Source organism: Odontesthes bonariensis, chromosome 21 (genome assembly GCF_027942865.1).
Source record: "Odontesthes bonariensis isolate fOdoBon6 chromosome 21, fOdoBon6.hap1, whole genome shotgun sequence".
NCBI lineage: Eukaryota > Metazoa > Chordata > Actinopteri > Atheriniformes > Atherinopsidae > Odontesthes > Odontesthes bonariensis.
The window spans coordinates 561,403-582,866 of NC_134526.1; the positions used below are offsets into that span (position 1 = coordinate 561,403).

A 21,464-nucleotide genomic window follows, 5' to 3' on the forward strand; every position below is an offset into this window, starting at 1 on the left:
TTCCTCCAACCCCCTACCCTACTACAGTAACTGGGTTCCTCCAACCCCCTACCCTACTACAGAAACCAGGTTCCTCCAACCCTCTACCCTACTACAGAAACCGGGTTCCTCTAACCCCCTACCCTACTACAGTAACCGGGTTCCTCCAACTCCCCACGCTACTACAGAAACCGGGTTCCTCAAACCCCCTATATGACGACTAAAAGTTCATGAGATGATTCTGGTCCCACCATCCCACCTGTGCTTACTCTCTCCTACCTGAGGTGTGTCTGTAAGTCGGCTGGATGACAATCCCTGCTGCCTGTCGTGGGTGGAGCCTGTTTGAGGTGTTGTGGGTGTGTATAGTGTTTGGGGGAAATAGGAAGAGGATAAGGAGGTGTGGTTTGGAGGGTGGAGCTTAGGGCCCAAAGATGGAGATCCAGGAGGAGAGAAGGTAGCCTGGGGGTTTGGAAATGGGGCCTGAGGATGGGGATAAAAACCCTGGTTGAGGGACTGGGCCACGCTCATGGCCACAGACAACACATTGGCCAGAGAGAAGAGAGGTTGGTCAGGGGAAGGCCACTGAGGAGGGGCAGAGGAAGAGGAGATGGGGGTGAAGAGCGATGGGTTACTGTGGACCCGGGGGAGATGGGGGAGGGGGCTTCGGGTGGGGAAGGAGGCTGTGTAGGTGGAGTAGGGGTGAGTGGGGAGATGATACTGAGGAGCAGTGGGGTGCTGAGACAGGGGAGGGTTGGTGGACCCTGCGTGGGGGTAATGGAGGGGGTGGTGGGGGTTCTGATATGAAGACGCTGCAGAGACAGACAGATGGATTTAGTTATAAAAAGTTTTAAACTCCAAGCAGCAAACTCCAACATTCAACATGCAATGGCACCGTTGGAGTGCAACACAGGAGGCATCTTAAAGTCCAGATTCTTCTTCGCATCACTTCCTGTGTCCACCGGTAGCAAGTGCAGAACATCGTTTGGACAGTCGGTCTTTTCTTACAAAAGCTGTAAACTCTGGAACTCACTGCCCACAGATATTAAGTCCATCAGTGAGTTTAAATTGTTCACCTTTAAACTTAAATTTTGGCTTAAAACAAACCAAAACTGTACTCACTTGTAAAAATGGGAGAGTGAATGAATGAGATGAAAGTTTGAACTGCACTGTTGTATTTATAGATTAATGTTCTTATGTAAATTAATGTCTATTTTAGGTCTTGTGTCAGCATAGAAAAGCCTAACCAGGGACGGGAGTTGTAAATTAGCACTTGTTGCTATACTCTGTATGCATCACATCAGCTACAAGCTTTGATTTGTAACTATGTCTGATTGTATTGTCCCTGTCAAATAAACTAAATAAATAAAATTCTGTGATTTCACTGTAAATCAGATAATGTTTGTCACATTCAGCCAACTTCCTCTCACCACCACGTGGTGCAGTTCAAAGCAGAAAACTGGCCTAGAGAAGCTCAGGCTGTAACAGGTACATCCCAGTGCACGGTGCAAGGTAGCGTCCACGTGACATAAAAGGACCTTTACGAGTGAGAGTGACATTAAAAACTTCTTTGCATACCCAAATGAATCTGAGAGCTTTTCAAGAACCATACGGAGTTAATACTCAGGGTGGAGTTCCTCAGGGTTCTGGGCTTAGACCGATTCTTTTCACTTTATACATGCTTTCATTAGGTAACATTATTAGACAGCATGGCATAAATTTCCATTGCTATGCTGATGATACTCAGCTGTACTTATCTATAAAACCAGGTGAACCCAATAGGTTGGTCAGACTACAAGCATGTCTTAAAGACATAAAGACCTGGAGGACTCAGAACTGTCTGCTTCTAAATTCAGACAAAACTGAAGTCATTATCTTTGGACCTGAGCGCTTCGGGGAGAAATTGAATTGAATTGAATTGAATACTCCATTCTGGTCTATTCTGAGTCCTGCAGATGTCTACAATCAGACAACAGTGTCATGTTTTATCCTTAAAAACTGATGGTCAGATTTTGTGTTGATGTACCTGATAAGCTCTGGAAAGACTGTGACCTTGGCGATCTGACAGGGGGCGTGGCCTCAGGGTCAATGCTGAAGTCAGCGGCTTTCAAAGGGGAGGGGTCGCCATCATCAGTGTCTGACGGGGGCAGATCTCAATCAATGAGTCAGCTTTTAAAGATGGAGTGACAAGTAACCCACAAACACCTTTATTTTCTCCCTGCTTACCAGGAAATAAAGACTTGGACAGAGTCTTAGACAGGCCCTTTGCTGACGGATTTGACTTAAAAAATGAGAGAAAACAAAACGGAGAAGGATCATTGGTCCACTGACAGACACTCTGTGACAAGTTAAATAACCAATGGATAGTTTCAGTTATTTAACTGTAAAAACATCTTTCTGTACACTTTACAGACTTGGTGACACAGGAGACACACCTGGGAGGCAGTCGGGTGGGACGACCTGTTTTTGTCTGCTGGATGCTGCTGATGCATCATCGACTCTGCCTTCTTGATGATGTCATACATACGCAGGATGAATCCTTCCCGCTCGAACCGCAGGATGAAGTCTCTGTGGATCTGAGGGCAGACGGTAACGGAAGTTGCACATCGTGTTTGTGAATTTAAGAGTCAGCACATTCAGAATCTATGACGTCGGCCTGTCCTCTGAGGCTCACTGGCGGCTGTCCTCACCATCACAGAGGCGATGTCCTCCGGATTGTCTCCGTCCAGGTCGAACTTGAACGTCACCATCTTATTGTTGTGAGTCTGCAGCTGACACTCCACCACCCGGTCTGCCCTGTCGGACACCTGAACACACAAACACACACAGGGCTGATACAGCCGGGATTTGTCCATCCATTTATCGTGAATTTCTTGGCTAGGTTTAGAAACCATAACTTCTTAGTTAGGTTTAGGAACCATAACTTCTTAGTTAGGTTTAGGAACCATAACACCATAACTTCTTAGTTAGGTTTAGGAACCATAACACCATAACTTCTTAGTTAGGTTTAGGAACCATAACTCCATAACTTATTGGCTAGGTTTAGGAACCATAACTTCTTAGTTAGGTTTAGGAACCATAACTCCATAACTTATTGGCTAGGTTTAGGAAACATAACTTCTTAGTTATGTTTAGGAACCATAAAACCATAACTTCTTGGCTACTGTAGTGAAGGGGAGTAGAGTTACGCCGCCGGGACTCGAACCCCGGCCTTCTGGGTACTAAACTGGGGCTCTGACCACTACACCAAAGAGCCAGGCTCATTGGCGTGACAGTCAGAACACACCCACAACCCTAGTGATGGTCACTCCATCACAGCTAGGTTTAGGAACCATAACTTCTTAGTTAGGTTTAGGAACCATAACTCCATAACTTCTTGGCTAGGTTTAGGAACCATAACTTCTTAGTTATGTTTAGGAACCATAACACCATAATTTCTTGGCTAGGTTTAGGAACCATAACTTCTAAGTTAGGTTGAGTAACGGTAACTTGTAAACCGTAACTTGTAGTTACATTTAAGACTTTTTTTGGTTATGTTTTGGAACTAAAACATTCTGGGTATGTTTAGGGGTCATAATCTGTTGGTTAGGGTACACTGGTACACTAGGGTACACTGATTAGGGCCACTTTGCATCCATTCTATCCGGTCTTTTTTAATTATCTTAATTTTATACAAATTTTATTCAATTAATTTTATTGCACTTGTGGAAGGCTTTTAATGCCCTGCAGAACTTTTAGCACTTTTACCATTTCTGAATTGTGTTTTATGTTTTGTTTTATGTATTGTTGTTTTTATCCTGTTGTAAAGCACTTTGACTACCAGTTTGCTATTGTAAAGGGCTATATAAATAAAGTTTGATTGATTGATTGATTGATTGATTGTAAGTCGCTTTGGATAAAAGCGTCTGCAGAATGACAGTAATGTAATGTGATGTAATGTGATGTAATGTAATGTAATGTGATGTGATGTAATGTAATGTAATATAATGTAATGTGATGTAATGTGATGTAATGTGATGTAATGTAATGTGATGTAATGTAATGTGATGTAATGTAATGTAATATAATGTAATGTAATGTAATGTAATGTGATGTAATGTAATGTGATGTAATGTGATGTAATGTAATGTGATGTGATGTAATGTAATGTAATGTGATGTAATGTGATGTAATGTAATGTGATGTAATGTGATGTAATGTAATGTGATGTGATGTAATGTAATGTAATGTAATGTAATGTGATGTAATGTAATGTGATGTGATGTAATGTAATGTGATGTAATGTAATGTGATGTAATGTAATGTAATGTAATGTGATGTAATGTGATGTAATGTAATGTGATGTAATGTGATGTAATGTGATGTAATGTAATGTGATGTAATGTAATGTAATGTAATGTGATGTAATGTGATGTAATGTAATGTGATGTAATGTGATGTAATGTAATGTGATGTGATGTAATGTAATGTGATGTGATGTAATGTGATGTAATGTGATGTAATGTAATGTGATGTGATGTAATGTAATGTAATGTGATGTGATGTAATGTAATGTGATGTGATGTAATGTGATGTAATGTAATGTAATGTAATTGTTTGGAGGTTAAAGGTGATGTTTCCAGCTGTGACTCACCCCTGTGATCCTCAGACGAGCTCTGGCTCTCCTCCTGAACTGCTTTGCTTCCTCCCTTTTAGTTGTCTCCTGGTTGCCTTTGTCTGATTGGCCGTCGTTGCCGTCACTCAAACCTGAGGTCAGGTCAGACGAGTAGCTGCAAATGGAAAAGATGCCAACACGTTTAAATGTGAAACAAATATAAAGACAGAGACATTTTCCTGTCTTTTCTTCGTCAGAAGATCAAAAAAAAAGTATTTTCAGGTGGTGTTGAGCTGGATTTTGAAACAGCGCAAGGTCGGCGTGTGTGTGGGTGACACCTGTCGACAGGTGAGGAGAAGCCGGATTCAGGTGTTGGTCTCTCAGCACTTTGGGACACAGCAATGCTCTGAAGGACAGAAAGAGATTTCAAATCAGGAGTCATTAAGCTCCTCTGGAGGCTGAAATACGTACGTATTTATGTACGTGAGCATAAATGAGCCTTTATAAAGCCTCGTTTCCACTATGCAGTCCGGTACGGGTCGGTTCAGAACGGTACGGGTCCGTACCGTTCTGAACCGACCAAATCTTGGCTTTAGTCGTGGCCCCTCTCAGCCCCACCCCGGCTCACCTTGGGGAAGCGCAGCACTGGGAAGGGCAGAGCTTTGTGGGACCTGGAGGCGACGGGGGGAGGAGCTTCTGGTGGAGGGGTTTCCTGAGGCACCAGGGCAGGGACAGGAGGGGGCGTGGCTTCAGCCTCACAGTCAGCTGCCATGGCAACAGAAGGGTGGCGCAAGATTAACTCAAACAAATAATAAGCAGGGTGTTGAATACTGATTAGGGCTGGGCAACGACTTTTACAGAATAAAAGCCTGTGAGCAACAGACTTTTACAAAATAAAAGCCTGTGAGCAGCAGACTTTTACAAAATAAAAACCTGTGAGCAACAGACTTTTACAGAATAAAAGCCTGTGAGCAACAGACTTTTACAGAATAAAAGCCTGTGAGCAACAGACTTTTACAAAATAAAAGCCTGTGAGCGACAGACTTTTACAGAATAAAAGCCTGTGAGCGACAGACTTTTACAGAATAAAAGCCTGTGAGCAACAGACTTTTACAGAATAAAAGCCTGTGAGCAACAGACTTTTACAAAATAAAAGCCTGTGAGCAACAGACTTTTACAGAATAAAAGCCTGTGAGCAACAGACTTTTACAGAATAAAAGCCTGTGAGCAACAGACTTTTACAAAATAAAAGCCTGTGAGCAACAGACTTTTACAAAATAAAAGCATGTGAGCAACAGACTTTTACAAAATAAAAGCCTGTGAGCAGCAGACTTTTACAGAATAAAAGCCTGTGAGCAGCAGACTTTTACAGAATAAAAGCCTGTGAGCAACAGACTTTTACAGAATAAAAGCCTGTGAGCAACAGACTTTTACAGAATAAAAGCCTGTGAGCAACAGACTTTTACAGAATAAAAGCCTGTGAGCAACAGACTTTTACAGAATAAAAGCATGTGAGCAACAGACTTTTACAGAATAAAAGCCTGTGAGCAACAGACTTTTACAAAATAAAAGCCTGTGAGCAACAGACTTTTACAAAATAAAAGCCTGTGAGCAACAGACTTACAAAATAAAAGCATGTGAGCAACAGACTTTTACAAAATAAAAGCCTGTGAGCGACGGACTTTTACAAAATAAAAGCCTGTCAGCAACAGACTTTTACAGAATAAAAGCCTGTGAGCAACAGACTTTTACAGAATAAAAGCCTGTGAGCAACAGACTTTTACAAAATAAAAGCCTGTGAGCAACAGACTTTTACAAAATAAAAGCATGTGAGCAACAGACTTTTACAAAATAAAAGCCTGTGAGCAACAGACTTTTACAAAATAAAAGCATGTGAGCAACAGACTTTTACAAAATAAAAGCCTGTGAGCAACAGACTTTTACAAAATAAAAGCCTGTGAGCAACAGACTTTTACAAAATAAAAGCATGTGAGCAACAGACTTTTACAAAATAAAAGCCTGTGAGCGACGGACTTTTACAGAATAAAAGCCTGTGAGCAACAGACTTTTACAGAATAAAAGCCTGTGAGCAACAGACTTTTACAGAATAAAAGCCTGTGAGCAACAGACTTTTACAAAATAAAATCCTGTGAGCAACAGACTTTTACAAAATAAAAGCCTGTGAGCAACAGACTTTTACAGAATAAAAGCCTGTGAGCAACAGACTTTTACAGAATAAAATCCTGTGAGCAACAGACTTTTACAAAATCAAGGCCTGTGAGCAACAGACATTTACAAAATAAAAGCCTGTGAGCAGCAGACTTTTACAGAATAAAAGCCTGTGAGCAACAGACTTTTACAGAATAAAAGCCTGTGAGCAGCAGACTTTTACAGAATAAAAACCTGTGAGCAGCAGACTTTTACAGAATAAAAGCATGTGAGCAACAGACTTTTACAGAATAAAAGCCTGTGAGCAACAGACTTTTACAAAATAAAAGCATGTGAGCAACAACCCGGTTCGAGTCCCGCATCGGACGGCCCTGTGCTGCGTGTCGTTCCCCCTCTCTCTGCCCATTGCTTCCTGTCTCTCTGAACTTTCCATTAAAGGCACAAAAGCCACAAAAAATTATTATTATTTTTTCAAATAAATAAATAAATAAAACCTGGCTTAATGCGCGATAAAATATTAATCAGCGTTAAATAATAACGAGTTAACTCGCCCAGCCCTAATAATTAAAACAATGGAACATGAAACAACAATGAAATGTGCCGACATGCAGCAGAGGAGGGAGACGCTGGTTTGGTCGTCTTGTCTTCGTCCTCGTCTCTGTCTCCGTCCGTCCTGCCGGAGATGCTGCTGATCCCAGAATCCACCGGGCTGCTGCCGCCCGACCACAGTGATGTCACTGCCGCCGTGGGCGTTGTGGGCGGGGTTTGTTTCCAGCCAGGGGAGGCATCATGCTGTGTGTTTTAAACAGGGGAGTTAATCCACTGTGTTACAGACAATAAGACTTTTTCTTCTTCTGAGTAGACAAATAACAGCATTAAAATGCTTAAATATTCAAAATAATTAGGCGAAAACGTAAAAACTCATTTTCCAAAAGTAATTAAAAAACGGCATTACGGGGGTGGTCTGTGGCGTAGTGGGTTCAGCAGGCGCCCCATGTACAGGCTACAGTCCAAAAAAAACAAAAAATGGCATTACGACGCAGAAGGGGAGGGGCTAAAAAGGGGCTAAAACTGAATTCTTCCTGAATATAAACCAATCATGCAACTAAATAAATTCAGTGTGAAAACATTTAACCATCAGAATGAGCTCCGGACGCACCTGAGACGCCACGTTTCCAGCGGCGGGCACGTTCACGGCAGCTGCTCGTTTCTGATTGGCCGGCTCGGGCGTCTGGGCGGCGGGCTCCTCCTCCGCGCCGGCGTCCTCCTGCAGGCGGCGCCGTTTGTCCCGCTGATGCTTCACGGCCGTCACGCAGTGCCTGATGGCCTGCGCGATCAGCTTGTAGTCGGCCTCGCACACGAACCCCAGAATCACCTGAGAGACACGGAGGGACGGTTAGACCATGTGACCTCCGGTCCGCGTGGCGTCATCACGCGGCGGCGTGCGCACCATCTCCTGGGCGACCTCCTCGGGCACGTCTTTGTACAGCTCGAACAGGAACTCGATGGCGTTGTTGTCTTTGTATTTGCCGCGGAGCTTCTTGTTGTCGTCCATCCGCAGCCAGAGCTTCAGCGCCGCCGTGGCGCCGTCGTCCTCCTCGGCGAGCTCCACGTGCACGCCCGTCTCCTCCCGGAAGAAGCGGTGCTCCAGCAGCTCGGGAACCGTGAACCTGCGGAGCGGACGGATCCATCACTGAATGTTCCCACTGTGGCTGCAGACTGAACTGACCACAGAATTTTCCCACTGCTGTTGCAGACAGTGAACTAACCTCTCGCTGCTCTTGGTCCGGACGCAGCCCTCGATGATCTCTCTCAGCTCCGGGATCTTCACTTTGAACAAACTGTCCGGTTTGATTCCCTGAGAGACAAACAGGCAGTAAAACAGGTGGAAGAGTTCAGGAAGTCGGCGCGTTTGAGGTGGGCGTGGCCTTATTTGAGGTGGGCGTGGCCTTACGTTGGTGACTTTGCGGTAAATCTGGGCAGCGTTGTGACATTCGTAGTACGGATACTCGGACGTGGCCATCTCCAGCATGCACATACCGAAGGCGTAGACGTCCACGGCCTCGTCGTACTTTTCCTCGTACATCTCCGGAGCCATGAACTCAGGAGTTCCTGAACGCAGATTAGATTTATTTATTTATTAGATTATATGTTTTACTTTAGCATTTAATCGTGATCCTGCTAACAGTGTGTCTGGTTAAACTGGAAGTTTGACTGGTTTAACCCTTCCTGTTGTCTTGCGGGTCAAAAGTGAGCCACCACCATGTTTAGCTAGAAAAAATACCTTAAACTATCTTTTATAACTTTTCCTAAAGGGACCCCATCATTAGAAAAAGTCACACTTTATTGTTGTTCATGTTTCCATGTGGGCTGTACACCACTAGGGCACAAAGACTGTCTTATGGGTCCTTTTTGACCCGTGATTTATAAAAACATTTAAACACCAGAAAAAAAGTTCAGTTTTTTTAAACTGTTTTTTAACTGTTTTTAACTGTTTTTTTAACTGTTTTTTTCAATATAATTAATTCAGAAGTAATTACTTCACATTTATATAATAGCAATAATAAACCTTTATTATGTCAAAGAAAACTGAGAAAACAAGAAAACTGTTGGTCCCACTGACCAAAAAAAAAAAAAAAGTGTAATCCTGAAAACTGCTGATTGTCTTTTTGTATTGTGTAACAAAAAATACATGAAAATAAATGTATTGAATTGAGTTGAATAGATAAATAACAGGTGGTTTCATCATACTAAATAGATTTTGGGTTTAAAATTCAATTAAGTTGCTTTATTTTGGGGCTTTGGTAGGGCGGCTCATTTTTTACCCGTAGGACAAAGAGAGTAAACACAATGGGCCTCATGCAAGAACATTTTCGTATTTTTATTCTAAATTTCTCTCACTTTTTTCGTAAGAAGGTCTCATACGAACACGCCACGTCAGATTCAACAAACACTCTTAACTTCGGAAAAAGTGTGTAAACGACCTGCGTAAATGATGAATCACACCTGTACGTATCTTAAGTTCACGTGCACGAGGATAGTAGATTTGCATACTCCACGCCCTAAATGATACCATATAAGGCTGTGCTTCCTCGCTGCTGTGCCAGGAAGTGTTGAGTGCTGAGAATACGGGCTCTGAGATTAAAGTTCTGTTTTCAGAGATCCAAAAAGGAAAATCTGTCATTTTTAGCAGTGTCAGCAGTGGACTGGACCTGCTAAAGTGAAGAAAAGGGAAGCAATTACGAGTGCTGTTAATACCATGTCAGCGAAATAAAAAAATAAATGGTTTGATATGAAAATGGCTTAAAAAAAAAACGTCTCGCCATGGGCAGGCGATCGATGACTGCAACTAAAGCCGTGCAATCAGCTGTTGCCTCATCATGATGGCTCTTTGATGGGGTGGTCCATGAGGGGGGTCTTCTGGCACCACACCTTCTGGTCTGCCTGGGCTGGTTCAGGTGGAGACCCCTCGTTCATGGCAATATTGCGCAAATCTGGCATGCCTTCTCTGGGCTATTTGCCCCCCGCTGTATCGAGACACACCCACCTGGCCTTCAGCTCAGTGCGCTCCACGACAGCACGGGAGTTTGGATGCGTATATATGTGTCTCGTGCTCCAATTATGATTGGCAGTCCAGCCACGGCATGAAAGTCCCTCTTAATTTGTACTTGTTGGACAGCGGTGTATGGGAATCTGATGTACCATGGGTGATAAACTGATGAGAGCTTTGATGACCAAGGGGAGCGCACGACTCCCAGAGGACTGGGACACCCCCGATCTGTCTCCAATCTCCCTCTGAAAGGTTCCAGTGGCCCAAAATCCAAAGATGGTGAGGACCTGGACGTGTGGTGGAATTGGGTTTGATCGGCGTGTTTCTCTCTGGAGTTGTGGCTCTAGCAAGCTGCATATTTGCAGCAGCACAGTCCTTGGTGATCTAAATCGCGATCTCAGCCATTCGTCTGTCTCCACACGCTCTCTTCCAAGAGCCTGACGCGCTGATCCAAAAGTAGCAAGTCAGCCGCTGGTTACGCTTCCCGTTATATACAGATTCAAATTAACCTTCGATTAGTGCATATTTTAAGTCAAACAGAATAATGTCAGCATCATTATGGGGTATAATGTATATTTATTTATGTTTTCTTCAAAGTAATTAAATATACAATCCATTAGTCAAGCAAACTTGATTGGAATAACAGCGGACTATTTTACGAAACTCCTACGACAGCTCTGGATCACTGTAAATTCTGTTCGTACCTGAAAGAAAACGTAAAATACGAAAAGATTGGTGAATGCACAAATTCTCTTAAATCACTAGTACGGACGATTTAAGAACAAATCTGTGCGTACGAACGGTTCTTGCATGAGGCCCAATGTTAAGACCGCACAAAGGGTTAAAGTCAGGTGGTTAGTGGGCGTGGCTTCTACAGTCACATGATGAGTGACTTGGATGTGAGTGGAGTTGGACCATCCAAGCGTTGGTCCACAGGCTGGAGTGAGAGGCTTACCGATGACGCTCTTGGCGAACGAGGCCTTCTTGAGCGTAGCGAGGCCCAGGTCTCCGATCTTGATGGAGGCGTTGGGTCCGGTGATGAAGATGTTGTCACATTTGAGGTCTCGGTGCAGGATCGGAGGAGAGCGCGAGTGCAGGAAGTAAAGTCCCTTCAGGACCTGAAGACTCCAGCGCTGCAGCAGCTTCAGCTTCATCTGACGGAACCGGCGCAGATACCTGCACGAGTTTAAACGTGGAGATCAGGTGCTGAGATGAGTCAAACCCAAAATGAGCTTTGAGATGTTGGGGAAGCGGAATAAGTTCAGGATGCTGACAACTAAGACAAACGTGATGTTCAGGAACTCAGATTCGGGTCAAAACACACCAAAAGTCTCCAAAAGACATTGGTATACTCAGATGTTTTAGAGAGTTAGGGAACCAAAAGCAACACTTGGTGATCAGGCATAAGAAAACAAAAAACACTAAACATGGTGTTAATAAACTAAAGGTGTGCAGAACACCGAATTAAAACTAAAATGTTGGAAGGTTTGGAACCTGAAAGGAGTGAGGGGCTTATGGGAACTGAATTTCCACAAAGCATTGGGTTACGCAGAGATACGTAGATGGGCGGGGTTAGTGTAGCGTTACAGAACTGTAATGCAGTAGTTGAGTAGAAGTTAGGAATATAAAATAGTTGTGCGACATTTAGAAACTTTAATTAGAGTGAGGTGTTCGGGAACTAGAAACTCTGCAGGGCACAGGGACTGAGCCGAGGTTAAATACTCTGAAAAATGTGCAGCGCTCTTTTGGGAACTTTGACAGTGAAAATGAACTTTTTCAGGGATTAAAATACGATAAAGAGGTTGTTTGGAATCGAAACCTGGAAACAGATAAGTTAGGGTAATGGCTAAAAGTAAGAATGTGGAGTAGAGCAGGAGGGAAGCTTAGACTGAGGAGGTTTTTTCCAGGATCTGGTGAAAACTCACGTCTTCAGGGTTCCAGACGTCATGAGCTCCGTCACCAGGATGGTGCATTTGTGACCCTTCAGCGTCGACTTCCAGGAGTCGAAGAATCGCACGATGTTGGGATGCTGCAGAGCTTTCAGCATCTCCACCTCTTCGCTGAAGCGCTGGCGCTCAGACTTGGTCAGGCGGTGGGTCTGTTGAACACGAACACAGGAGAACACGTGAGGAACCTCCCCATGAAGGACGCTTTCAGCTCTCAGGACGTTTCGCTGGAAACTTTCAGCTCATCTGGAGTCTGACGGCAGCAACAAAAGCTGCTACAGGGGCAACAAAAGGCTGGAAAAGTAGGTGCTACTGAAGGGAAACAGCTGGAGGAACATGATCATCAACGTGATTGGGTTCAAAAGAGCACCTAAGAGAGGCAGAGTCTCTCAGAAGTAAAGATGGGAAAAAGAAAAACACCTTCTATTATCTACGAAACATGATATCATCCAAAGATACTGGACTGCAGGCAGGTCAGTCCAGATGTTTAACACATCTAATCAGATTCCAGATGAGCTGATGTTCTTAATGAAGCAGTTAAAGGGATAGTTCGCCTCTTTTGACATGAAGCTGTGTGACATCCCATATCAGCAGCATCATTTCTGAACATCTTCTTACCCCCTGCTGCGTCCTGTGAGCAGAGTTCCAGCCTCGTTTTGGTGTTGATGAAGGTAGTCCGGCTAGTTGGCTGGGGTTTAAAAAATAAAGCGTTTTGCTTCTCAGAACAATATGCGTTCAACAGAGTAATACATTTGCATCACAAAATGGTTCTCCAAGAAAAAGTCAGACCTCACAATCTCTTGGCCCTATTTTCTCTCCCTTCGTATCACTGCCTGCTGCCGCCTGCCGACAGCCGCGCCTGTTATGCTGTTTGCTGCTCGCTCTGCACGGCACATAAACAAAAGAAAACGAAACGAAACAAAACAAAAGGAAACAAAGGGAAAGAAAGAAACGGAAAGGAAAGGAAACAAAAGGTCTGACTTTTTCCTGGAGAACCATTTTGTGATGCAAATGTATTACTCTGTTGAACGCATATTGTTCTGAGAAGCAAAACGCTTTATTTTTTAAACCCCAGCCAACTAGCCGGACTACCTTCATCAACACCAAAACGAGGCTGGAACTCTGCTCACAGGACGCAGCAGGGGGTAAGAAGATGTTCAGAAATGATGTTGCTGATATGGGATGTTACACAGCTTCATATCAGAAGAGGCGAACTGCCCCTTTAAAGATGTTTTCTGTGCTCTAATGTGAATAAAATGCTGGTTTCTGAGCTTTATTAATAACATCGATACATCATTATAACAATAGGTTTTTGGGCCGGACAAACGAGAAGAGATCCAAGTTCCAGTGGCGTCTGTAATGTGTTATCATCGGCCGCCAGCTGTGTGTGCGTCAGATACTGCACAAACTGCTGACTCACACATTATCACACACACGTGCACGTGCACATGCACGTGCACCGGTGAGGACCCCTGCTGACGCTCTGAGGCCTCTGCAGACTGATTACGTTACAGGGCAGAACTCCACAGAGGCTGTTTCACCCGGTTCCATCAGCCTAAAATGATCCGATTCAATATAGAAACTATTGTTATCTGCTAAAGGATTCAGTTCTGATGCTAAAGGGTTCAGTTCTGATGCTAAAGGGTTCAGTTCTGATGCACCAGTTCTGATGCACCAGTTCTGATGCACCAGTTCTGATGCTAAAGGGTCCAGTTCTGATGCTAAATGGTTCAGTTCTGATGCTAAAGGGTTCAGTTCTGATGCTAAAGGGTCCATTTCTGATGCTAAAGGGTTCAGTTCTGATGCTTAAGGGTCCAGTTCTGATGCTAAAGGGTCCAGTTCTGATGCTAAAGGGTTCAGTTCTGATGCTAAAGGATCCGGTTCTGATGCTAAAGGGTTCAGTTCTGATGCTAAAGGATCCAGTTCTGATGCTAAAGGGTCCAGTTCTGATGCTAAATTGTTCAGTTCTGATGCTAAAGGGTCCAGTTCTGATGCTAAAGGATCCAGTTCTGATGCTAAAGGGTCCAGTTCTGATGCTAAATTGTTCAGTTCTGATGCTAAAGGGTCCAGTTCTGATGCTAAAGGGTCCAGTTCTGATGCTAAAGGGTCCAGTTCTGATGCTAAAGGGTCCAGTTCTGATGCTAAAGGGTGTGTGCCCGTTGTTTACCTGTTGTGTGCCCGTTGTTTACCCGTTGTTTACCTGTTGTTTACCTGTTGTGTGCCCATTGTTTACCCGTTGTTTACCCGTTGTTTACCTGTTGTTTACCTGTTGTGTGCCCATTGTTTACCCGTTGTTTACCTGTTGTTTCCCTGCTGTTTACCTGTTGTTTACCTATTGTTTACCTATTGTTTACTGGTTGTTTACCCGTTGTTAACCTGTTTTGTAACATATGTACCTGTTGTTTCTCTGCTGTTTACTGGTTGTTTACCCGTTGTTTACCCATTGTTTACCTGTTTTGTAACATGTTTACCTGTTGTTTATGTGTTGTTTCCCTGCTGTTTCCATGCTGTTTACCTCCTGTTTACCTGTTGTAACATGTGTACCTGTTGTTTACCTATTTTGTAACATGTGTACCCGTTGTTTACCTGTTTTGTAACATGTGTACCTGTTGTTTACCTGTTTTGTAACATGTGTACCCGTTGTTTACCTGTTTTGTAACATGTGTACCCGTTGTTTACCTGTTGTTTACCTGTTGTTTACCTGTTGTTTACCTGTTTTGTAACGTGTACCCGTTGTTTACCCGTTGTTTACCCGTTGTTTACCCGTTGTTTACCTGTTTTGTAACGTGTACCTGTTGTTTACCTGTTTTGTAACGTGTACCTGTTGTTTACCTGTTTTGTAACATGTGTACCCGTTGTTTACCTGTTTTGTAACATGTGTACCCGTTGTTTACCTATTTTGTAACATGTACCTGTTGTTTACCTGTTTTGTAACATGTGTACCCGTTGTTTACCTGTTTTGTAACATGTGTACCCGTTGTTTACCTGTTTTGTAACATGTGTACCCGTTGTTTACCTGTTTTGTAACATGTGTACCCGTTGTTTACCTGTTTTGTAACATGTGTACCCGTTGTTTACCTGTTTTGTAACATGTGTACCTGTTGTTTACCTGTTTTGTAACATGTGTACCCGTTGTTTACCTGTTTTGTAACTTGTGTACCTGTTGTTTACCTGTTTTGTAACATGTGTACCCGTTGTTTACCTGTTTTGTAACATGTGTACCCGTTGTTTACCTGTTTTGTAACATGTGTACCCGTTGTTTACCTATTTTGTAACATGTACCTGTTGTTTACCTGTTTTGTAACATGTGTACCCGTTGTTTACCTGTTTTGTAACATGTGTACCCGTTGTTTACCTGTTTTGTAACATGTGTACCCGTTGTTTACCTGTTTTGTAACATGTGTACCCGTTGTTTACCTGTTTTGTAACATGTGTACCTGTTGTTTACCTGTTTTGTAACATGTGTACCCGTTGTTTACCTGTTTTGTAACTTGTGTACCTGTTGTTTACCTGTTTTGTAACATGTGTACCTGTTGTTTACCTGTTTTGTAACATGTGTACCCGTTGTTTACCCGTTGTTTACCTGTTTTGTAACGTGTACCTGTTGTTTACCTGTTTTGTAACATGTGTACCTGTTGTTTACCTGTTTTGTAACATGTGTACCCGTTGTTTACCTGTTTTGTAACATGTGTACCCGTTGTTTACCTGTTTTGTAACATGTGTACCCGTTGTTTACCTGTTTTGTAACATGTGTACCTGTTGTTGTACCTGCAGCTCGCACCACGCCACCTCCAGCATCGTCTCGGTGTCGAGTCCTTTGTAAACCGTCTTGAAGGAACCTCGTCCGATCTCGATGTTGAACTTGAGGAATCGTCCGTCGGGCGAAGACGCCACGGCCTTCATCTCCTCCTCGTCGTGCTCCTCCTCCTCCTCCTGTAGCTCCTCCTCCTCCTCCTGTAGCTCCTCCTCTTTGGAGTCCGACAGCGTGACGCCCGTCTCGTCCTCTGAGTCCCAGCTGATGTCCTGACCTGTAGGAGTCTGTCCTGTGGCGTCTGCCTGAGTGGCGGGATTGTCCTCTGACGTTGTCATGGAAACGGGAGTTGGAGGAGAAGAGGGGGGACAGATGGAGTCCTCCTCCTCCTCCTCTTCCTCCTGTTCATCTTCCTCTTCTTCAGGTCTTTCTCTGGCCGGGCCGTCAGGGGAGGACAGCAGCAACCTGCTCATCTGTGTCGTTTCCGTAGGAACGCTGTGATGTCAGAGTGGGCGGAGCTCCTGAACAAATAAATGGACCAATAAATGCACGTGGAGCCATTTTTCTCACAACTCCAATTAAATTTGTTTCAAAGTTTTCATTTGAATGACTCATTTTGAATTATTTTGGTTTTATGGAAATTTTATTGAGTAACAAATAGTTTTTGCATCATTTAAAATGTTTTTCACATTCTCCATTTTTAAAATGTAAAAGTCTATTTTACACATCCTTCATTTTTAAAATGTAAAAGTCTAGTTTTACACATCCTTCATTTTTAAAATGTAAAAGTATATTTTAAACATCCTCCATTTTTAAAATGTAAAAGTCTGTTTTTAACATGTGTACACATATCCAGCTGTTAGCAGCTGTATGTTTCAATCTGACCACTGTCTATGCTGACCAGAAGCTGACCTGTCAGACCTGGGCTGTGTTCGAAACCGCAAACTACATACTGCATACTGCATACTGCATACTGCATACTGCATACTACATACTGCATACTGCATACTGCATACTACATACTGCATACTACATACTGCATACTACATACTACATACTGCATACTACATACTGCATACTGCATACTACATACTGCATACTACATACTACATACTGCATACTACATACTGCATACTGCATACTGCATACTGCATACTACATACTACATACTGCATACTACATACTGCATACTACATACTGCATACTGCATACTGCATACTGCATACTACATACTGCATACTGCATACTACATACTACATACTGCATACTGCATACTACATACTGCATACTACATACTGCATACTACATACTGCATACTGCATACTACATACTACATACTGCATACTACATACTGCATACTGCATACTACATACTGCATACTGCATACTGCATACTACATACTGCATACTACATACTGCATACTGCATACTGCATACTGCATACTACATACTGCATACTACATACTGCATACTACATACTGCATACTGCATACTACATACTGCATACTACATACTGCATACTACATACTACATACTGCATACTGCATACTGCATACTACATACTGCATACTACATACTGCATACTGCATACTACATACTACATACTGCATACTACATACTGCATACTGCATACTACATACTGCATACTACATACTGCATACTACATACTACATACTGCATACTACATACTGCATACTACATACTGCATACTGCATACTACATACTGCATACTACATACTGCATACTGCATACTACATACTACATACTGCATACTGCATACTGCATACTGCATACTACATGCTGCATACTGCATACTACATACTGCATACTACATACTGCATACTGCATACTGCATACTGCATACTACATACTGCATACTACATACTGCATACTGCATACTACATACTGCATACTACATACTGCATACTACATACTACATACTGCATACTGCATACTGCATACTACATACTGCATACTACATACTGCATACTGCATACTACATACTGCATACTACATACTACATACTACATACTGCACAATATATACTGCATACTACATACTGCATACTACATACTGCATACTACATACTGCATACTGCATACTGCATACTACATACTACATGCTACATGCTGCATGCTTCATGCTACACACTACATGCTACATGCTACACACTACATACTACATGCTACATGCTACATACTACATGCTACATACTACATGCTACATACTACATGCTACATGCTACATACTACATGCTGCATACTACATGCTTCATACTACATGCTACATGCTACATACTACATGCTGCATGCTACACACTACATGCTACATGCTACATGCTACATACTACATGCTACATACTACATGCTGCATGCTACACGCTACATGCTACATACTACATGCTACATGCTACATACTTCATGCTACATGCTACATACTACATGCTACATACTACATGCTACATGCTACATGCTACATGCTACATACTACATGCTACATACTACATGCTGCATGCTACACACTACATGCTACATGCTACATGCTACATACTACATGCTACATACTACATGCTGCATGCTACACGCTACATGCTACATACTACATGCTACATGCTACATACTTCATGCTACATGCTACATACTACATGCTACATGCTACATACTACATGCTGCATGCTACACGCTCCATGCTACATGCTACACACTACATACTAATCGCTCAGACAGTATGCAGAGCGTTTACCCACAATGCATCTCGCTCCTGCCCGAGTTGAAATCAGCCGGCCTGAAGCTGATTTCTCTTAAGCTCTAAACTCTGTAAACTTTAGCAACATTTGAAACATTTTCAGGAGAGAAAGTAGTCGTTTAGATCCCCAACGTGTTGAAAACCTGACAAAATACCGGCTGTTTACAATTTTGTTCCCACGAATTCGGTGCTACTAAAGCTAGCCGCAGTGAGCAACGCACTGTGGCGACACCCCTGATGTTGATCACAGAGGAGGTCCTGGAGGTTTTTAAGGCTGAACTTAGACCTGCTCCATCGGAACCAGAACCAGGTCTGATGGTGTCTGCGAGTTCTTCTTCCAACTCAAAATATTTCTCATCAACCAGACCAGAGGTGAGCCTGGTGTCCAGCTTTAACAGCTGTGACAAACACTCAAACTCAAACTGATCTACACCTGGAAAATCCTGGAAAACCCTGGAAAACCCTGGAAAATCCTGGAAAATCCTGGAAACAAACAGCAAACTGAGGAGTCACTGGTTCCAGCTGATTGTTTCCTAATGTTACCGGATATATTCAAACACTCAAACTCCAGCTGACTGATCAGGTTATTGATTTCAGTTGACTTCATTAATAACTGTGCATGTCTGTGTGTGCACGTGCATATGTGGTACTCACCGTGCACGTGCAGGAGCGCAGAACCTGGATCCGGTCCACTTCAGAACAGGGTCCACCTCAGAACTCTGACTCTTCTTCTTCTGCTGCTCACAGCAGCCTCTCCCCTGCACGCGCTGCGGGGCGAGAGCTCTATCAGCACTGAACAGGCGGCACGAGCCGCTGTAAGCCCCGCCCACCGGACACCTGTCACCTGCCTGATAGCAGCTCGAGCTACATGTGTTCTGTTCTTAATGTTGAAAATGTTGAACATGATTTCCCTGATTAATCACGATTAATCTCATTTGTACGCAGAATCCAAAAATGAATCCAAAAGTAGTGTATACACTGGAAAAAATGCCCCTCCAAAAATAAGAAAAACAACAAATACAAGATGTTTTTTCTTGAAATAAGCAAAAACATCTTCCAATGGAACTAGTGAAAATCAGATTTCTTGAAATAAAATGTGATATTTAGGACTTTTGAGATAAAAGTGATCTTGAAATTAGCTTAAAAACCTCTTCAAATGAAAAAAAAAGCTTGTTTCATATGAGATGTGACTCAAAACAAGATGTTTTCAAGACTTTTTCACTTAACAAGATATTCCAGATATATTGCATTAAAACAAGTCCCTATATCTGGCTGAAATGGTGCTTGTTAGGCAGTTGTGACTTATATTAAGTGTAATGAGATACTCAATGAGACAAATATACTTGGTAAGATTTAGATTTTTTCCAGTGTAGCTTTTAGCATTTAGCTTTATTTTAAATGTGCTGCCATATGAATGAAAGTGCCATAACATTTGTTGTGCAAACACACTTTTAACATCAGCATCTTTCTGTAGTTTTTATGTAGAAGCCTCGCTCCACTGTCTGTTTCCTTGAAGGACTTGCTGCTATCAGTTGTGTGTTTTGCCTTTAAGTGATATTTTAGACTGGAACTACTACGCTGAGAAGACAATTCAACTTGGCAGTGTTTACAGATGACTTTGGTTCTGTCGACTCCGCCGTCTGGAAGAACTTTAACATGAAAATGGCCGAGTAAAAGTTCCGTACCCTTCTCCATGTTTGGTGGATCCGCCGATTACTTTCTTTTCCTGTTCCACAGCAGACAGCAGCAGACTTTTACAGAATAAAAGCCTGTGAGCAACAGACTTTTACAATAATAAAAGCATGTGAGCAACAGACTTTTACAAAATAAAAGCCTGTGAGCAGCAGACTTTTACAGAATAAAAGCATGTGAGCAACAGACTTTTACAAAATAAAAGCCTTTGTGCAACAGACTTTTACAGAATAAAAGCCTGTGAGCAGCAGACTTTTACAAAATAAAAGCCTGTGAGCAACAGACTTTTACAGAATAAAAGCCTGTGAGCAACAGACTTTTACAAAATAAAAGCCTGTGAGCAGCAGACTTTTACAGAATAAAAGCCTGTGAGCAGCAGACTTTTACAAAATAAAAGCCTGTGAGCAACAGACTTTTACAGAATAAAAGCCTGTGAGCAACAGACTTTTACAAAATAAAAGCCTGTGAGCAACAGACTTTTACAGAATAAAAGCCTGTGAGCAACAGATTTTTACAATAATAAAATAAATAAGAAAACAAACTGCGTTTATGCGCGATAAAATATTTATCGGCATTAAATAATTCACAAGTTAGCGCGATAATAACAAGTTAACTCGCCCAGCCCTACTTTTTTTCTTTTAATGCAGCCACATACTCAGGGGTTAAGTAGTAATAATAACAGAATAACCAGAGGCATCATGTTGGGTGTCATTTATAAGATCCAAACCATCGGCCAAACTTTGTAACTTATTATCTAAATATAGAAATCATCCAAGTAAATGACAAATATGGGATGTAAAAGATAAAAATGATTTAATGGAATGCATGCTCAACAAGCTTAAAAAAAGGGACAAAACTATAGTATCAGTGTGGGATCATTTATACAATAAATAGTTAGTAGATTGGAAAATAAGCCTGACAAAATGTGAAATATGTGTTGAATATATTGTTACTGGTACCTGAGAGGTGTATTTAATGATGTGTGTTTTTTTTTGGACATGCATACACTTGGTTTTTCATGTGGTTCCAACTGACTTTTTCT

The 21,464-nt window shown here is 42.4% G+C and overlaps 1 protein-coding gene across 3 annotated transcripts in view; it reads right to left on the reverse strand.

Annotated features, from left to right (window-relative positions):
• Positions 1-19,515, reverse strand: part of LOC142370904 (serine/threonine-protein kinase WNK4-like) — a 30,952-nt gene extending 11,437 nt beyond the window's left edge. For 2 of the 3 annotated variants that reach the window (XM_075453429.1, XM_075453428.1), the window contains exons 1-17: positions 19,385-19,515; positions 15,992-16,507; positions 12,215-12,387; positions 11,245-11,465; positions 8,694-8,851; positions 8,509-8,597; positions 8,190-8,409; positions 7,899-8,114; positions 7,345-7,531; positions 5,199-5,335; positions 4,909-4,976; positions 4,610-4,745; positions 2,667-2,783; positions 2,412-2,552; positions 2,203-2,257; positions 2,003-2,113; positions 259-788 (exon numbers count right to left, since the gene is read on the reverse strand). In XM_075453429.1, the coding sequence (XP_075309544.1) occupies positions 259-788; positions 2,003-2,113; positions 2,203-2,257; positions 2,412-2,552; positions 2,667-2,783; positions 4,610-4,745; positions 4,909-4,976; positions 5,199-5,335; positions 7,345-7,531; positions 7,899-8,114; positions 8,190-8,409; positions 8,509-8,597; positions 8,694-8,851; positions 11,245-11,465; positions 12,215-12,387; positions 15,992-16,459 (3,027 nt within the window). In that variant the 5' untranslated portion in view covers positions 16,460-16,507; positions 19,385-19,515. The remainder of the gene's footprint in view (positions 1-258; positions 789-2,002; positions 2,114-2,202; positions 2,258-2,411; positions 2,553-2,666; positions 2,784-4,609; positions 4,746-4,908; positions 4,977-5,198; positions 5,336-7,344; positions 7,532-7,898; positions 8,115-8,189; positions 8,410-8,508; positions 8,598-8,693; positions 8,852-11,244; positions 11,466-12,214; positions 12,388-15,991; positions 16,508-19,384) is intronic. The other variant, XM_075453430.1, reaches the window with a different exon arrangement.
• Positions 19,516-21,464: the final 1,949 nt, after the last annotated feature.